This window comes from Camellia sinensis, chromosome 1 (assembly GCF_055761805.1).
Source record: "Camellia sinensis isolate YWXY chromosome 1, ASM5576180v1, whole genome shotgun sequence".
NCBI lineage: Eukaryota > Viridiplantae > Streptophyta > Magnoliopsida > Ericales > Theaceae > Camellia > Camellia sinensis.
The window spans coordinates 122,588,835-122,607,734 of NC_138961.1; the positions used below are offsets into that span (position 1 = coordinate 122,588,835).

At 31.9% G+C, this 18,900-nt stretch overlaps 1 protein-coding gene across 1 annotated transcript; it reads left to right on the forward strand.

Moving 5' to 3' along the window:
* Positions 1–1,690: 1,690 nt before the first annotated feature.
* On the forward strand, positions 1,691–8,524 carry LOC114262014 (transcription factor SPEECHLESS). Its single transcript, XM_028202345.2, has 3 exons — positions 1,691–2,770; positions 3,717–4,259; positions 8,168–8,524. Exons 1-3 carry the CDS (start codon positions 2,297–2,299, stop codon positions 8,231–8,233), a joined length of 1,083 nt encoding a protein of 360 aa, XP_028058146.2. The 5' UTR covers positions 1,691–2,296; the 3' UTR covers positions 8,234–8,524.
* The last annotated feature ends 10,376 nt before the right edge of the window (positions 8,525–18,900 follow it).

Consider the following 18,900-nt stretch of genomic DNA (forward strand, 5'->3'; position numbering starts at 1 on the left):
TTTGTCAATTCGGTCCAATTGATTATAACTCTTAGCATTTTTTATGGAAAAAAAATGCATATAAGTGGCATTTGTCATATTTTTAGAGTAAAATTATAAATTTACTAACTTCAGTGAGTTAATCTCAATCAATTTAGTGATTATTTTCAGTCAAAAACATTAACAACATTATCAATTGGACTAAATTGACACAAAATTTGAAATTAAGTGTTAAAATTATGTCAATTGAAAGTGTAAGGACCAAAATAACACAAGAAACAAAAAGTAGGGACCACCGGTATAATTTGTCTAATTAATTAAATTAGTTGCGCGCACACATACACATAAATAAAAATAAAAATAACTCAATTTTTGTACAATTCACGCAATTCGGGCAACATGGGCAACTCAGGCTCAATTCGACTCAGACTTGGACAGACAAACCTTAAGTTATAATTCGAGCTTAGGCTGGACTAGACAGCTCTCAATCACACAACTCGGGTTAGACTTGAACAACCTTTTAATCTGCCTGAACCCACCCGAGTTACACCCTTAGTTTGAGCCCATAGCACTTTACCCTCTTATGGTTCAAATATAGCCAAAAAGTACCCATGTGATTTTGGACAAAAGTACAATCGCTAACACCATTAACTATATAGCTATGAAATGATTGTAATACTCTCAAATCCTATATTTTTTTATTATTTTCGTTATCTGTCGTCTGTCATACACATAATTTATTCTTAATTATTTATTATAATTCTTAACATGTTAATCTAACTTTAATTTAATTATATTTTAAATTATATTTTATATCTTAGATCAATTTTTAATTATATTTGAACCTTGTGAAAATGATTTTAATTTTTTATACCTTGAAATATTCACATAAATCAAAGATTACAAGTAGAGGGTTGTTTGGGATTTGCTTATTTAGTTGTGTTTTGAGAAGATGGAAAAAAATTAATTTTTTGGCCTTTTTTGTAGCTTTTTGGCTTTTTTTGTATAAAAAAATAAAAAGGTGATGTGACTTAAACAATTCAAAAAGTTAGCATTTTACTAACTTGCCAAAACGTCCCTTAGTATACTTTTTGACTTTTTATTAAAAAGATAATAATAATAATAATATAATTCAAATAAATACACTTATCAGATAAATATATTTATTTACATCATCGCCAAACACACCCTAAATCTTTGATTTAATTGTCAACCTAGTTAAAAAGAGAGCAGCTTGCCTCCAGTTCGAGATCAGACTCGACGGTGTTGTTTGGCCCATATGGCCCACCATGGGTTCCATTTTAATAATCTGAACCATTCAGTGTGTAAAACTCGTCGAGTGCTATATGCCTGTAAAAAATCACATTAATCGGATATCAATAGCTATATGATCAAATCAGTTTTGTATTAAAAAGAAAGAGGACGATGAACAAATTAATGGTTGACAAAAAAATGATCCGATGAGATAGCTATCGATATCTGATCAACGTAATTTTTTACAAGCATATAGTACTCGACGAGTTCTACACATTAAACGGTTTAGATTATCAAAAAGGGACCCGTGGTGGGCCTCCACGCGTAGAACAGTACCGTCTAGTCCGATCTCAAACTGAAGGCAAGCTGCTTCCAATTAAAAAATAGCAATAATTCAGAGTATTAATTTTGATATTCTAATAAAGCACTAATAGCATAGTAAAAAGAAAAAATAAATAAATAAATCAAAACCAAAACATAACATCACAATAAATAAGACCCGCTACTAACTTTTTATAACTGATTTTAGAACTCAACAATTAAAACTCGAAAGCATTTTTTCAGTTAAAAAATCTAGCCCAAAGCAGCCCTCCCCTTCCTCAACCTGCGCCCTTAGCCTCTTTATGTATGCCTCCCTCTCTCTCCCTCTCTCTCTCTCTCTCTTAACGGTTTCTCCTTTCATTTCTTTGGCCATCCTGTTTTCGTCTCTCTTATTTCTGCGTGATTGATTGATTCCTCAACCCACCCGTCACCACCATCTAACGGTAAATACAAGACTCATAGAGAGTGAGAGAGAAACCTTCTCTCCCAATATATTCAAAAAAAATGAAAAAAAATGAAAAATTAAAAAAGAAAAAAAAGAGAGAGAGTTGATTGATGGTGATAGTTCAGTCACTTTCACATCTACTCTTTTTATTTACACCTTCAGGCATTATTTTCTTTTCTTGATCTCGACAACCAAATCATTTTCCTCAACATCTTTGTGTTTTAGTTAGTGTCCATTTTTTAGTTTACAACCCTCTTCCCAATTCCTCTTAGTTGTTTTCCGGCAAGCGGTTTTCCAATGGACGGTTGCGGCAGCAGTGGTGGTGGTGGTGGTGGTGACAGTTTTTCTGATTTTTTTGAAGAGTCTGAATTCGGCAAAACCCACCTGGCCGGAGCAGCCTCGCCGGAGGATATCTTCAGCATTCTTGAAAGCTTAGAGGGTGGTGGTGTTGCAGAGTCTGCTCCGATTGAACTGCCGGAGCAAACTGGGTTGGGTTGGAAGGATGGTGGTGAAGAAATGGGGACAATGAGGTTAGTTTCGCAGAAATCGACTTCTTCAAGTGCATTGATAGAATCTGAGACTGAGATTGAAGCTTCTTCACCAAAGAGCAAGAGACAGAAGCTCGCAAACGCAACGGCTTCTTCGGAGGAAGCAAACCCAGATGGGCAACAAAAGGTATCTCACATAACAGTCGAGCGAAACCGGAGGAAGCAGATGAATGAGCATTTGTCGATTTTACGCTCTCTTATGCCTTGTTTTTATGTCAAAAGAGTAAGTGATTTTGCTATTTTGGCTCTCAATTTATGTTTGTCACGCTAGTCTTATTGCTTCTGTAATTCATTCAAATTTAGTAGTTTATATGGTTTAGATGCATTTTCATTCGTTCTCAATTAGTTTTAAGTTTGATAACTTAAAGCTAAGTCTTGGATGTTCTCTTGAGGTAAGGCTTCGTTTGGGAATCTTCTTTTTTTAGTCGAAAAGTTACTAAATTAGCTAAAAAGCCAACAACCCATACCAAAAAGTCAAAGATTCTTTTTTCTCTCTATTTTTTGCACATCTTTTCCTAAAAAGCCAAAAAGTCATCACAAACATAGTAGTTTTTTTTAACTCATATTTTAGCTAAATAGCCAAAAAATTACTAAATTAACCTGTTCGTAAAGGAAGCCCACGTCTCTTTGCCTCCAGTTGCATCTGTTGTTTAATTGAGCATGGTAAATTGTTTTCAAAAGGCCTACTTTAAAGGGGTTTTTTTTTTTTTTAATGAAGAAAGAATTTTTTTTATAACAACAAACTAAGACCAGAAACAAGAAAGACTAAATCAAAGAAGATATAGTAATCAAGTTAATTTCTCTTCAAATTTTCCTGTGGTTCTCAAATTGTTTTAGATTGAGGCTTGTTACACTTGTCTCATATTATCTCTCTAAGTTGCATAAACGTAATTAATACATGTAGAAATCTCTTCGGCCATTGTCAATTAATTTTAAATTGAATGATTTAACTTGGTATCAAAGTAGGGTCTTGAGTGGTGGTCTCTAATATTCTCTTGTTTTTTTTAATGTCTTTATCACCTCCACGTGTTACCCAAATTTAGTTATTTGTTCTATAAATTCTTAAATTCATTGTTATAATTAATTTTGAAGTAGATAGTTTAACAAGGGTAATTGCTTGTTGTCTTCTTTATTGTAATTTCTATTCTAATTCATTTTTCCTTGCATAGGGTGATCAAGCATCAATAATAGGTGGGGTCGTCGATTACATCAACGAGTTGCAGCAAGTTCTACAGTCACTGGAGGCCAAGAAGCAAAGGAAATTATACAGTGAGGTACTAAGTCCAAGGCTTGTCTCAAGTCCAAGACCCTCACCACTTAGCCCTAGAAAACCACCACTGAGCCCTAGGCTAAACTTACCCATAAGTCCAAGAACCCCACAACCAACTAGCCCTTACAAGCCTAGATTGCAGCAGCAAGGTTATCTTTCTCCAACATCCATGCCCACTTCACTTGACCCATCTCCTTCTTCTTCTTCTTGCACTTCCTCCATTAATGACACTGTTAACGAGCTTTTCGCTAACTCTAAATCATCAATTGCTGACGTTGAGGTGAAATTCTCTGGGCCAAATGTTCTTCTGAAGACAGTATCATCTCGAATTCCCGGACAAGCTATGAAGATAATATCAGCTCTAGAAAACCTCTCACTTGAAATCCTCCATCTGAGCATCACCACCATTGATGAAAACATGCTTAATTCATTCACCATCAAGGTAACACAGAAAAGCTCATATGCTGTTCTAAGATCTATCTACTTCTTCATTTTTTTATTTTTTGTTTTTTTGTTTTTTTTTTTTGCACTTGAAAAGGATAAAAATAAAATAAAATAAAATAAAAAATGTGCTATGAACAACCCAACAAATATTCTAATATTTTGAAGATGAAAAAAGAAAAAAGAAAAAAAAAAGAGTAATATTATATAAACAAATTCTAATACAAAATTTCGGTATAGAATGATGTGGTTTTTTATCATCTTTTCATTTTCAAATTGCCTGTATAATTTCATATATGCCACTCCTATATTTTTCTTATTATGAATTATGTAAAAAATTTGTACGCATACCATTTAAAAATATATATTTTAAAAATACACACTAGCCTGGCTTCCCACACCCAGTTAAATGATAAAGCATATATATATTTTATAGAAATTACCAGGATTACTAGCCCTAAAAGTATCTTAAAGGGGTAAACATGTTTTTGCTGCGTCTAAATGTTTCTCTACTTCCTTTGATTTGTTGTTTTTATGTTGGAACTATGTGGTGTTTCTTCTTGTCCCCTCTCTCTCTCTCTCTCTCTCTCTCTCTCTCTCTCTCTCTCTCTCTCTCTCTCAAAGACACATACCTACAGACGCACAAACATTTCGACATAATTCAGCTGTGGCACTTCAGATGGGTAGGTTTGTATGAAATAGGACACAACAATACTCTTCATTGCTTTTTTTTAGCTAATGCTTCGTTACACTGAGAATATTTATGGAGTCCTACTATCCTCCATATGCCTATCATAAGAAAATTATAAATTTTCATAATGAAGGTTATGAATTTTTATAGGATTAATTACAAATTTATGTAGTGTAAGAGCATCTTCATTAAAATAGTCAAATTTTTAGTTAAATTTTAACTAAAAATCTATTTTTCTATTTTAGCTAACCATATTTTAAAATACATTCTCCAACAAACTCTTTATTTTTTATTTCATTTCTTAAGTCCTCTTTCTCTAGTTACATGTAGCTAGTGGTTTGATATTCAACTAAAATAACTAGCCAATAATTAAGTTTGATGGAGTGTGTTTCTATAGTTTTGTGCTATAAAATAGCTAAGAGAAGACTCTAATGAGCGTGATAATGATGCACTAATAATGAAGGGAACACCATAAAATAAAATAAAACTATCAATTACAACTCTTCGTAGTTTTATTATGAATATCACATTATTGACATTTTTGTTATGTTTTTTATTTGTGAGTAAAAAAACTATATTTTTTTATGATGGAAAGAGTAATATTATTTTTTTAATTTTCAATTATGTAATTACGAAATCACACACCATATATACATTCTTTTACATGAATACTAATATTTGCCAATGTTTATTTATTCCTTTGTAAAGATAGATGCTAATAAAAATTGTACCTTCCCTGCCTATAAATATATTAAACTTATTGTTGTGATATAGTATCGAAATAATTGACAAATGTTTTTACAAAATAGATAAGAAAAATGTTTAAAAGAGTTTTAAATTCAGAAAAGAAAGGGAAAAAACAGTGTGAGATCGAAGAAAATTATTTTGTATTTTATCCCTTTTTTATTTTTTTCAACGATACTATATAGACATAAAAATTATTCAAAAAATTATTTAGAAAAAATAAGATTTATGGATCACAATCATTCTAAGTGGGGCTTTCAGGTCATTTTCAGTGCAAAAGTTATAGCATCTTTCTTTGGTTTCATTTATTTATTTATTTATTCATTTAGTTACATGCAAAAGTCACAATCATATATTTATTTATTTAAGTGGGGCTTCCAAAAATTATTTATTTATTTATTATAGGTAAATTATATTTTCACCCATTTAGTTTAAGTCAAATTTCACTTTTGTTCTTATTATTTTAATTTGAACAATTTGGTCCTTGTATACTTTAGGTTGAATTTCAATTTGGTCATTGAACCTAAAGTTCCATTATGACATGTGTTTAAAATTGTTATTTTTAACCGTAAATTTGAATATAATGACCAAACTAAAGCTAGATTGTTAAGGACCAAATTGTTCAATTTGAAATAATATGAATAAAACTAAAATTTAAGTAAAATTATAGAAATTAAAAATGTAATTTCGCTTTTTTTCTTCTTATGTCTTAGGAATATTTGTTAGCTAAATCTTTTATAAAAGTGGATAATTTAAGAAATATAGAACAATTTAATAATTTTGTAACCTAATATTCTTAAGACACCGGTTAATAAATGTCAAAAATACACCTGTGTTTGAAGTTCAACAATTATTTGTGATGATTTCACATTCATTTGTTTTTGTTGTCCTGCTCTATGTATGAATCTTAGGTGCACTGCATTCTCACAGGAAGGACACTCACACTGACAACTATGATTATTTGTGTCCTTATAATCTGTTTGGTATTTTTTATTTTTTAAGAAGATAAAAATTCAAAAAAACTCTCTCCGTATTTACTTCAATAGTGAATGTAGGGTGGTGTGAGTCAATCTGGTCCACACAATTTAAAAGGGCAAATTTCTAGTAGTTTTTGTAGTTTGTAGTTTATATCAATTTGTTCATTTTAGTTTTAATTGCATTCTTTTACTCTTAAATTTCAATTTAGTTTAATTGATAATATCTATTTACAAATTAGACTGGAATCATATAGTAAATTACTCCATTCACTCTCTACAAAGTGGCTGAGGGGATAGGGTTCAATGTAAAATCGTCTATTTTATTTTCAATGAATCATTTTGTCCTTGATTTGTCTAATTTTTTTAAAAAATATTATCAATTGGACTAAATTAATGTAACTGCAATCATTGCAAATGGCTTAGTGGTTGTATAATACCCTTTGTAGTGTGAGGTTTCGAGTTTAACATCTATGGAAAGGAGTTTGATATCTTTTGTGGTGTGATTTATTTCTCCCCATTATAAATGTTGTATGTAGTTAGTAATAGGGGTGGATATTGACTCGTTGACCCGCCTAGGCTGCTTGGCCCAACTGTACTTTTTTACAACTTGAGAAGGTTGTTTTAATCCACAGGACCAAGTTAGGCTAACATTTTTAGCCCAATATATTAATAGGCTAGGCTTGAGATTTATACTTCCATCCTAACCCAGCCCGCTATTAAATTAATTAATTAATTATAATATATTAAAAAATATTTTTTTTAATCTATATTTTATCTTTATTGATTTTATTAAAACTCACATTTGTGGTGATGTGTAATTGAATTTATTTATTAAAAAAAATAATTTATATAGAAAATCCTTCAATTTATAATGATGTCAATATATTTATTTAAGAAATATAGCATGCGATTGAATTTAATTACGGAATATTTTATTCTTTATTTTTTAATATATAACCCGATGGGTGGGCTTAAGATTTATAATTATTTTGTAGAATGGGATTGGGCAAAAATGTAGAGGCTCAATATTAGGGCAGGGCAGGGCTTGAGCAGATACAAAGTCTCATATTGTGTAGTGCCCGACGAATATCCAACCCTGCTTAGTAATGATTGTTGGGCTTGGATTTGGACTTGATATATTGATTGTGTTAGGTTTTGTGGACTTTATAGCTATTGTGAGCTACTAGTCTATTTGATGATTTAACTATTTTTTATATTTGTAATTATTCTCTTATCGATTGACAAAAAAAAAAAAAAAGTAACAATGAAAGAATTAAGGAATAAAATTAATACAATTAAAACTACAGGGATTAAATTGACAGTGGCTATAATTTTCTCCAAATTAAATTATGGATAATTTTTTGGGTATTTTTTTTTAGCATGTATGATTAATTAATTAATTTATTTATTTATTTTTCTTCCAAGATTAACATAATGGTTTGACATAAATCTAATTAGAGAAGCTAATGATTGGGTGTTGTGTGACATTGTTGATAGATTGGAATTGAATGCAAGCTTAGCGCGGAGGAACTCGCTCACCAAATTCAACAAACATTCTGCTAATTAATTTAAGTTTCTACTAAAGATTCATCAGTTAACACCTTCTCTGTCTCTGTCTCTGTCTCTTTCTCTCTCCTCTGCTAAAAAGACGCTGCCATAATAAAAGAGAATGCAAGGAGGAGGAGGAGGAAGAAGAGGAGGAGGAAGAGGCATTTACCATCATTGTTTACGTTTTTTTTAACAGATGTAACAGTAGATCAGTCATAACCAGTATTTGCTAGTGTATCTTCTTCGATGAACTTTATTTTCATTTCCCAATTCAATTTTATTTGTCTTCGATGGATATTTATTTTTAGAGTGATGTGCTTCATAAAAGAAATATCATAAAAAAATTTATTATGAAAATTCTCTGCCCTTTTGATTATACATATAATAAAATATTTGGAACTGCTACGTAGCTCGAATTTGTTGAGTTCGAAATTGGCTCGACTCCAAAACGACGTCGTTTTGGAGAAATTTTTTTTTTTCATTCATTCTCGTTTTTTTGATCATCTTCAGCTAGGTTCGTCTATTATCAATTTGGATGGTTTATTATTCAAAAACACAGAGATCATCTATTAAAAAACACAGAGACCTGGGTTCATCTTCAGCTGGGTTCATCTTCATCTACATATGAATTTGTGTTGTTCTGTGTGGACAGATATGTGGACAGAACAACACAGAATAACCCAGCTGATATTAAATTCATATGTGGACTGAACAGAGTTCAACCGATCTTCATCTTCATCATTTTTTTTTCGTTGTTTTTCTGCAGATCTTGTTCATCATCTTCATCATCTTCAACATCATCATCATCTTCATCAACAAAAAAAAAAAAAAAAAATCATCCTCTATCAAAGATATCACAGATCTTGTTTTTTTTTTATGAAGATCGAAGATGATCGAAGATGAAGATGATCGAAGATCGATGATGAAGATCGAAGATGATCGAAGATATCACCACCGATCACCGACCGCCATCACCGATCTTCCTTCTCTTCTCTCTTCCTCTTCTCTTCTCTCTATCTTTGCTTCCTTTTCTCTTCTCTCTTCTCTCTCTCTCCTCTCTCTCTCTCTCTCGCCTCTGTCTGTTATTGAAAAGCAAGGCAACTGTTATTGAAAAGCAAGGGAAAAGCAGAGGAAGGAAAAGAATTAAAAAAAATAATAATAATTTCGAGCCAGTTTTCGAGCCCAAGTATTCGAGGTACGGGTCATTTCCGTAAAATATTATATGAGCCATGATAGAGACCCCCTCCATTCACCACCCCCACAATCCCTACAGACACGTGGCGGGTGGTGATTGGAGGAGCAGGAAAAAAAGAAAAAAGAAAAAGAAAATGTAACCAATGAGAGAGAGAGGGGGTCAAAGAGTGTGAGGGAAAAGGAGGCATGAAACATTTTTGATATTATATACTAATAAAAAGGTGAAAAACTTTCATGAAATTCTTTAGGATAAATTATACAAATAGTCTCTGTAATTTACACAATGTGTTAATTTGATCCCTATTATTTCAATCCATTAATTTAACGGATTGTGTCATTTTAGTCCAATAAATAACGATTGTTAAGTTTGGTAGACGAAAAGTCAAACAATATGTCAATTTGGTCTCTATAGTTTACACAATGTATCAATTTAGTCCCTGTTAAAATCGAACAAATTAAAACAATAAGGACCAAATTGACCCATTGTGTAAATTACAGTGACCAAATTGACACATTGTGTAAATTTTCCGTCCACCAAACTTAATAACCGTTCTTTATTAGATTAAAATGGCACAATCTATTAAATTAAGGGGACAAAATTGAGCAAATTAAAAAAACAGTGACTAAATTGACACATTGTGTAAATTACATGGTCCATTTGCATAATTTATCCAATTTTTTATAATATTTTTTCATAAAACCTATCATTATTCTTATTTTTATTAGTACTTTGTTAATTTTATATTACAACAATGATAGAAAACTTTAAATTTTGAGCTCTAAAAAGAGTTCTAGTTATGTGATAAGGATAAAAATTAATAATAATAATAATAAATAAATAAATAAATCAATATAGTAGGGTTCACCCCTAGAGCTCTTTTAAAGCTAATGTTTTAGAATTTCAAAATATTATTGTTTATTTTATTTTGGAAATGACTAATGATGGGGCGTCGAAATTTTTGTACCAAATTCACTGGCTATTTAGAAGGAATTGGAGTGCTCATTGTTGTGTGTTCGTTAAGGCATACTTGGAGACATATTTGGATAATCTATTTGTAAAAATTTAAATTAATTGGATATTGGTAATGTTTTCATCAAAATATATTTGTATTGAGTTTTATATTTAAAATAACACTTACCATTTATTTTTTTTAATACAAATGTGCTTTAATAAATAGGCTGTCGATATTCGCTCTACTTGATTTTTTAAAAGTATAATCTGCACGTTGTACTCAAAAAATTAAATAGATCAAATTATCAAAATAAGATTCGGAATATGCCTCAAAGAGTGCATACATTGTACCAATAACATGAACATGAATGATAAATGGTTACCTAAGATGATAAATAAATTCGGCACAAAAATAAAAGAGTATTAAAGACCCACACTTCGGTGAATCAAGTGCATGGGATTCTTCCGATAAGGGGGACCGTACCGTAACACTTCGTAGAGTTTGTCTCGATTTTATTTTGATGATATAGGTTGTTTATATTATACAATTTATTGAGTATATCATCCATATAAAAAATAAAATTAATTGGACATGTATAGCCTCATAATCAGGCCCTAGTTTTGGTTAAAAAGGTTGTCAAAATCATACTAATCATTTAGATAAATGTGGTCTTCTTATAATATACAAATGTCTAATTAATTTTTTTTTCGTAAATAATTTACTTAACGAATCCTACAATATGAACAGATTGAATTATCAAAATAGATTCTGGATACGACTCCACGGGTTCATAGGCACATCACCATGTCTTCAAAATTTAACCCCTAGCTACAGTTTAGCCACACCATTGTGATTTGAGATTTTTGTATTTTAAAATTTTCATAATATCGTACTGTTGATAATGCAATAAAAATAAATAAATAAAATCGAGATAAGGATTCTTTAACCACTCATATACCCCTTTTTCAAACTCGGATTTAGGGTGGGTGTTGTGACATCACCCATGCTGTCACACCCCATGAGGTTTATTTTGATCATATTTTGATGATTCAAATCGTTCATATTATGAGATTTATTGAGTATATTTTCCACATAAAAAATAAAATTAATCAGACAAGTATAATCCCATAATCAAACCGAATAATAACCTTAAGAAATTATCAAAAGCATGCTTACCGTTGATTTTTTTTCTAAACATAAATGTAGTATTGTTGTGTGTTACAAATGTCTAATTAATTTAAATTTTTTCACAAATAATCTATTCAACAAATCCTACACTATGAACAATTCGTATCATTAAAATAAATTCAAAATACTTCTTTACAGGTTTACAACACGTGCTCAAACTCTATCTTGCTGCCTATGGCTCCCATTTTTCGTCAATAAACTTCATTATATTGATTTTTCAATGTAGGATGCAATGAAGTAGGAAATGTAAAATGTGTTGGACAATCTTCACTGTATTTAAATAAATTAAATTTTGTTGTGTACTTAACAACAACTAGAATACAAAAGAAATAAAGGAAATGAGAGAATTTGTTTGATTATAAAAATCAAACTAGAAATAAAAATAAATAAATAAAAACAGATTTTATTTTGTTACAAAAATAAAATTAAAATCTGATTTAAATAAAAATAAAATAGAAAAAGAATTAACTTACTTGATTAATTTCTTCGAATAATAATCTGATCAAGTCCAATGTTCGACACAGTATTCTTAAGACAGATTCGTCCTCTTCACGGTGGTTTCAGAATATGGATGCCTATCTCCCAGAATAAAATAATCAATCAACAAATAAATGCAGCACTACAATTTATTTGTTCAACGAACACACTTAGTGTATACAATCTTTCTCACAGAAAAATAATTGAATAAATGCAGCAAAATGCAAAAATGAAATTGCAGAAAGGATGGACGAAAAATTGGAGTAGAAATCCAAAAGAGGGACTGCCCATTTATATAGGTGAAGTGGTGGCTTGGTGGCTGCTAGTTTTGAATTAGACAGGTACAATACCTATTCAATTTAAATTAAACAGATACAAAATCTGTAGGCATTGTTTGGTTTGAATTTCAAACAATTCGGATTTAAATTTGAACAGATTCGGTTTGGACAGATTCGAAACTGTGCAAAATTTCTGAAGAGGTGCAAACCAAAAAATTTGAATTTAGAATTTGAAATAAAACGGACAGATTTTATTTATAAATAAATAAAATAAAATTCAAATATATTTTTCCCAAAAAGATTAGTATTGGGCCGGACAAGCTCAACCCACCCTCACACCACGCACCTGCGCCCAAGCCCAGCCCGCCCGACCGATCGGACGGATGACGGCGCGCACGTGGTGATTGTTTAGGTCCAATGGCTCTAGCCCATTTTGCCCATAACCTCATTCTCTACAAAACTTGGGTACCCATTGGGGCACACCCCAAGTTCCAATCACATACCTTATAAACCCACTCAAAACTTCCCACCAAATCAATGTGGGACAAGCCATTATACACACGTTAAAGGATTTTCCACCAAAACTTCATTTCCATGGAGCACACTTTGGCTTCAATTTCTCATTCACTCAATAATGGTTTTGAGCAACCAAATATACCACGTGAATCACAACGCGGCATAGAACGCGTTACCACTTTGACCCACGAAAATCGACGCATGGGTCCTACCTAAATATTAGACCAAAGTTTAATAAAAATTCTCTTTTTACTCAAAATTTTCAAAACATTTCTAACAATCCCCCACATGAATAGAATTTGATGACAACTGAAATGCAACAATATGTAGAATTTGTCGAAAGAGTATAAATCGAAAATATCTTACATCAGGATAGGTAGCTTTCGGCCTTGAACCTTTCCTAGTGATAACCTATCTGACTTACTAGCTAACCAATGGACACGATGCCTTGAATTGTTCAGCTGTTTGTGTAAGCCAAGACAATAGATTTCACACAAAATATCTTCTAACACATCGTGGTTCTCACTGTTGTGTTCATTTTGGCCTTGAACGCTCCCAGTTTTCATGAGTGCTTCCAGAGAATGTAGCCTCTTTATTCTCATAGAACTGGCCCCAGTTTGACACTCATATAGGTAATTCTTATTGTGAGTATCTCCTTATACTCGTCTTGATTTTTACGCCTAAATCAAGATATAAGTAATCATTAAAAGCAAAGCTTATCCTTATACCCCTGCAGACAACACATGTTGCAGATATCACTCTCACCATAAGAATGGTAGGGAAATTTTAATCCCTTGGTGATTTCTGGCGAGCACACATAACTTAGTTGTCCCTTTGAACTTAGTTCTTGGGATCTCCAGTCATATAAGTAGGGTTACCATTATGATGACTCTTATGTAATAGGATTTAATCTCATCCCCTTCGATGAACTATACACTTGCTCTTTAGTCAAACCTTTTGTTAACGGATCTGCAATATTCTCTTTAGATTTTATATAATCTATTGAGATTATTCCATTTGAGAGCAATTGTCTTACGGTATTATGTCGATGATGAATGTGTCGTGACTTACCATTATACATATGATTTTGTGCCCTGCCTATTGCAGATTGACCATCACAATGAATGCAAATAGCTGGCACAGGTTTTGGCCACATTGGAATGTCTTCTAAAAAGTGACGAAGCCATCCTACTTCTTCTCCTGCTTTGTCTAAAGTAATGAACTTGGATTCCATTGTGGATCGTGCAATATATGTTTGTTTCATGGATTTTCAAGAAACAACAGTGCCTCCCAGAGTAAAGACATATCCACTAGTGAATTTTGAATCTTTAGTATCTGATATCCAGTTGGCATCACAATAACCTTCGAGTACTGTTGGATATCGAGTAAAGTTCAAACTATGATCACGGGTAAATCTTAGATATCTAAGGACCCGAATGATCACTTTCCAATTGTCTTCTCCGGGATTACTAGTGCACCTACTCAATTTACTGATTGCATAGGCTATGTCAGAATGAGTACAATTCATTAGGTACATTACGCTTCCAATGATTTGGGAGTATTTTAACTGAGACACCGCATCACCTTTATTTTTTTGATAAATAAAGACTAATGTCTATAGGTGTTCTAGCTATATTCATATCATCCTTGATAAATTTATCAAGAATTTTCTCAATATAATGTGATTGAGATAATGCATATCCGTCAGATATTTTAGTAATTCTCATTCCTAATATAACATTTGCGACCCACATATCTTTCATATCAAATCTTTTGTTAAGCATTTGCTTAGTTGATTTGATCATGTTTTGACTACTTCCAATGATAAGCATGTCATCCACATAAAGACAAACTATGACATATCCTTGGTTAGTATTTTTAACATAGACGCATTTGTCATCTTCGTTTATCTTAAACCCATTAGTAAGCATTGCATGATCAAATTTTTCATGCCATTGCTTAGGTGCTTGTTTTAATCCATAAAGAGATTTTACAAGCCAATAAACTTTTTTTTCTTGCCCCGATACTACAAACCCTTCGGGTTGCGCCATATAGATCTCTTCATTTAGATCACTGTTTAAGAAAGCTGTCTTAACATCCATTTGATGTATTTCTAAATTAAACAACACTGTTATAACAATAAGCATGCGAATGGATGTTATTCTTGTCACAGGGGAATATGTGTCAAAATAGTCCAGACCTTTCTTTTGTTTGTAACCTTTTACTACAAGTCTTGCTTTATACTTGTCTATTGAACCATTTGCTTTCATTTTTCTCTTGAATATTCACTTATATCCAGGAGGTTTAGAACCAGGTGGAAGATCCACCAATTCCCAAGTATGATTTTGCATAATGGATTCAATTTCATTATTAACAGCCTCTTTCCACAAAGGTGCATCAGGACCTGTCATTGCTTCCTTAAAGCTTTGAGATTCATTTTCTAACAGGTATGTCAGAAAATCTGGACCAAAGGATTTTGATGTACTCGTTCTCTTATTTCGTCTTGGTTCATCATCAGTTAAATTATGTTGGTCGAGACTATTACTAGTCTCTTGGGTTTGATTGTCATTAATCTCTTGACTTTGTGTACAATCATAAGTTCTTTTCTATGAACTTAATTCATGTCCTTTCTTATAAGGAAAGACATGTTCAAAAAACACAACATTCCTTGACTCTATAATGGTGTTAACATTTATATCAAGTATTTTTGATTTATAAGTCAAAAACCGACATGCACTACTATTCAAATCATAACCAATAAACACACAATCTACTGTTTTTGGTCCAGTCTTAGTCTTTTTAGGAACAAAAACTTCAACTTTTTCCAAACACCCCTACACTTTTAAGTATTTGTAGGAAGGCGATCGACTTTTCCACAATTCATAAGGAGTGTTGTTGGTTTTCTTGTGAGGTATTCTGTTAAGAATATAATTAGCAGACAATATTGCTTCCCCCACAAGTTCTGTGGTAAGCCTGAACTTAGTAACATGGCATTTATCATTTCTTTTAGGGTTATATTCTTCCTTTCAGCAATTTCATTTTGCTGAGGAGAATAGGGTGTTGTAGTTTGGTGAATAATGCCATGTTATGCACAAAATTCATTTAGTGGTGCATCATATTCACCACCCCTATCACTTCTAACCATTTTAATGATTTTACCAAGTTGATTTTCAACTTCTATTTTGTAGAGTTTAAACATTTCTAAGGCTTCATCTTTATTTCTACGTAAATAAACATAACATTATCTTGTACACTCATCGATAAATATTATGAAATACTTTTTGGCTCCTCTAGTTTGAACAAATTTAAGATCACATACATCTATATGAATTAATTCTAGAGGTTCGGTTTTCCTTTCAACCGATTTAAATGAAGCCTTAGTTAGTTTCGCTTCTACATAAATTTCACATTAATGATTAGAATTGATTTCAAACTTTGGTATATAATCCAAACCAATTAATTTACGCAAAAGTATCAAAATTCACATGTCCTAATCCTCCATGTCATAAATTCGACTCAAGAATATAAGCAAAGGATGTGTTATTCTTATTCATAGAAACTTTTGGTACAATTGTCATTATATTTAATTTGAAGAGACCATCACTCATATTTCTCTTACCAAAATACATACCACTTTTTGATAATACAAATTTACCAGACTCAAATACAAGCCTAAAACCATTTTTACTTAACAAATTGCCTGAAACCAAATTCTTCCGGATGTCAGGTACATGCAGTACGTTGTTGAGGGTCAGTTCTTTCCCTGATGTCATCTTCAAGATCACCTTTCCTTGTCCAGCCACAATAGAAGTAGAAGAATTTCCCATAAAAAGTTGTTCACAATTTGCAGCCTCATTGTAGGTAGTGAACATCTTCTTGTCCGCACATATGTGACGAGTTGCTCCAGTGTCAACCCATCACTCCTTGGGATTTCCAACCAAATTAGCCTCAAACACCACAGCAGAGAGGTTGATGTCATTCACTCCGTCAAAGATATAATCTAGTTCAGTTACATTGGCCTGATTGGTAGTCTTCTTGCTTGTACTTCCGCGATCTTTCTTAGGGTGGCGACAGTCAGAAGCTCGATGTCTAGTTTTGCCACGGTTATAGCATTTTCCTTTGAACTTCTTGTTGCCATTATCGTCGCTTTGTTTAGGACCATCTCCAGTAAACTTCATCTTTTTGTTATGTAGTTTGTGAACTTGTCCAACCACATTAGCCTTGGACTCAATGGAATTTTTCCCATTCCTCTTTTCAGCCTTTCGGTTATTTTTCTCAATTCTCAATCTTACAATCAACTCATCTATAGTCATCTCCTCGCGTTTATGTTTTAAATAATTTTTGAAATCTTTCCAAGCCGGTGGTAACTTTTCCACTAAAGCTGCGACTTGGAAAGACTCGCTAAGGGACATATCTTCTGAATGAATATCATGCGAAATTATTTGAAAATGTTGAACTTGAGAAATTACCGTTTGAGAGTCTACCATAACAAAGTCCAGAAATTTACCGACAACAAATTTCTTCGTGCCGGCATCCTCTGTCTTGTATTTCTTCTCCAAAGAATCCCATAATTCTTTTGCTGACTTCAGAGGGCTGTAAACATTATACAGCATGTTGTCAAGGCCATTGAGGATATAGTTTCTACATAGAAAATCTGAATGTTTCCAAGTATCTACAGCGGCAACTACTTGCCAATCACTTTCACCCTCTTTAAGTGTTGGAGCCTCTTCACAGAGAAACCGGGCTAAATTTAGAGTTGTAAGATAAAACAGCATCTTCTACTGCCATCTCTTAAACTCAGTACCGTTAAATTTTTCCGATTTTTCTCCATGATTTATTGGTACTTGGACATGGTTCTGGATAGGGACCGGTGTTGGTGTAACAGTTGGAGTACCACTTCCAGTTGCAGTTTCAGTTGCAATAGCCATAATATCTTATTACAAATATCAGAAAAACAAACCACAAATTAATTTTATAGTTATTAAAACCAGAAAATAAATTATAACACAAAATAATTTTATTTTCCTTGTTACTAAAACCAGAAAAATAAAATACCACAATAATTTTTTGTAACACCAAATAATATTCTGCAATTGTTAATGACACCAGTATATTACTACTAGTTGTCAAAGAAAATAGACAATATATTATTACTATCTGTCAAATAATTTATAATATTATTTGTATTTTTCAACCAGAATATCACTTTGTGAAAATACAGAAAATTAAATACAATAAAGATACAAAAAATACTATGTCTTAAGATTGTTGGACAATCTTTACTGTATTTAAATAAATTAAATTCTGTTGTGTACTTAACAACAACTAGAATACAAAAGAAATAAAGGAAATGAGAGAATTTGTTTGATTACAAAAATCAAACTAAAAATAAAAATAAATAAATAAAAACAAATTTTATTTTGTTACAAAAACAAAATTACAATCTGATTTAAATAAAAATAAAACAGAAAAAGAATTAACTTACTTGATTAATTTCTTCGAATAATAATCTGATCAAGTCCAGTGTTCGACACTGTGTCCTTAAGATAGATTCGTCCTCTCCACGGTGGTTTCGAATATGGACGTCTATCTCCCAGGATAAAATGATCAATCAACAAATAAATGCAGCACTACAATTTATTTATTCAACGAACACACTTAGTGTATACACTCTTTCTCACAGAAAAATAATAGAATAAATGCAGCAAAATGCAGAGATGAAATTGCAGCAAGGGTGGACGAAAAATTGGAGTAGAAATCCAAATGAGGATCTGCCTATTTATATAGGTGAAGTGGTGGCTTTGTGGCTGCTAGTTTTGAATTAAACAGGTACAATATGTGTTCAATTTAAATTAGACAGATACAAAATCTATAAGCACTGTTTGGTTTGAATTTCAAACAATTTGGATTTAAATTTGAACATATTCGGTTTGGACAGATCCGAAACTGTGCAAAATTTCTAAAGAGGTGCAAACCAAAAAATTTGAATTTAGAATTTGAAATAAAACAGAAAGATTTTATTTATAAATAAAAAAAATAAAATTCAAATGTTTTTAGTCCAAAAAGATTAGTATTG

What these genes read in the sequence shown, in the direction of transcription:
- LOC114262014 (XM_028202345.2), top strand. Translation starts at nt 2,297, where the DNA reads ATGGACGGTTGCGGCAGCAGTGGTGGTGGTGGTGGTGGTGACAGTTTT. An exon ending in CTTGTTTTTATGTCAAAAGA is followed by an intron (nt 2,771 to 3,716) that starts GTAAGTGATTTT and finishes TTCCTTGCATAG; the next exon opens with GGTGATCAAGCATCAATAAT. An exon ending in TTAATTCATTCACCATCAAG is followed by an intron (nt 4,260 to 8,167) that starts GTAACACAGAAA and finishes CATTGTTGATAG; the next exon opens with ATTGGAATTGAATGCAAGCT.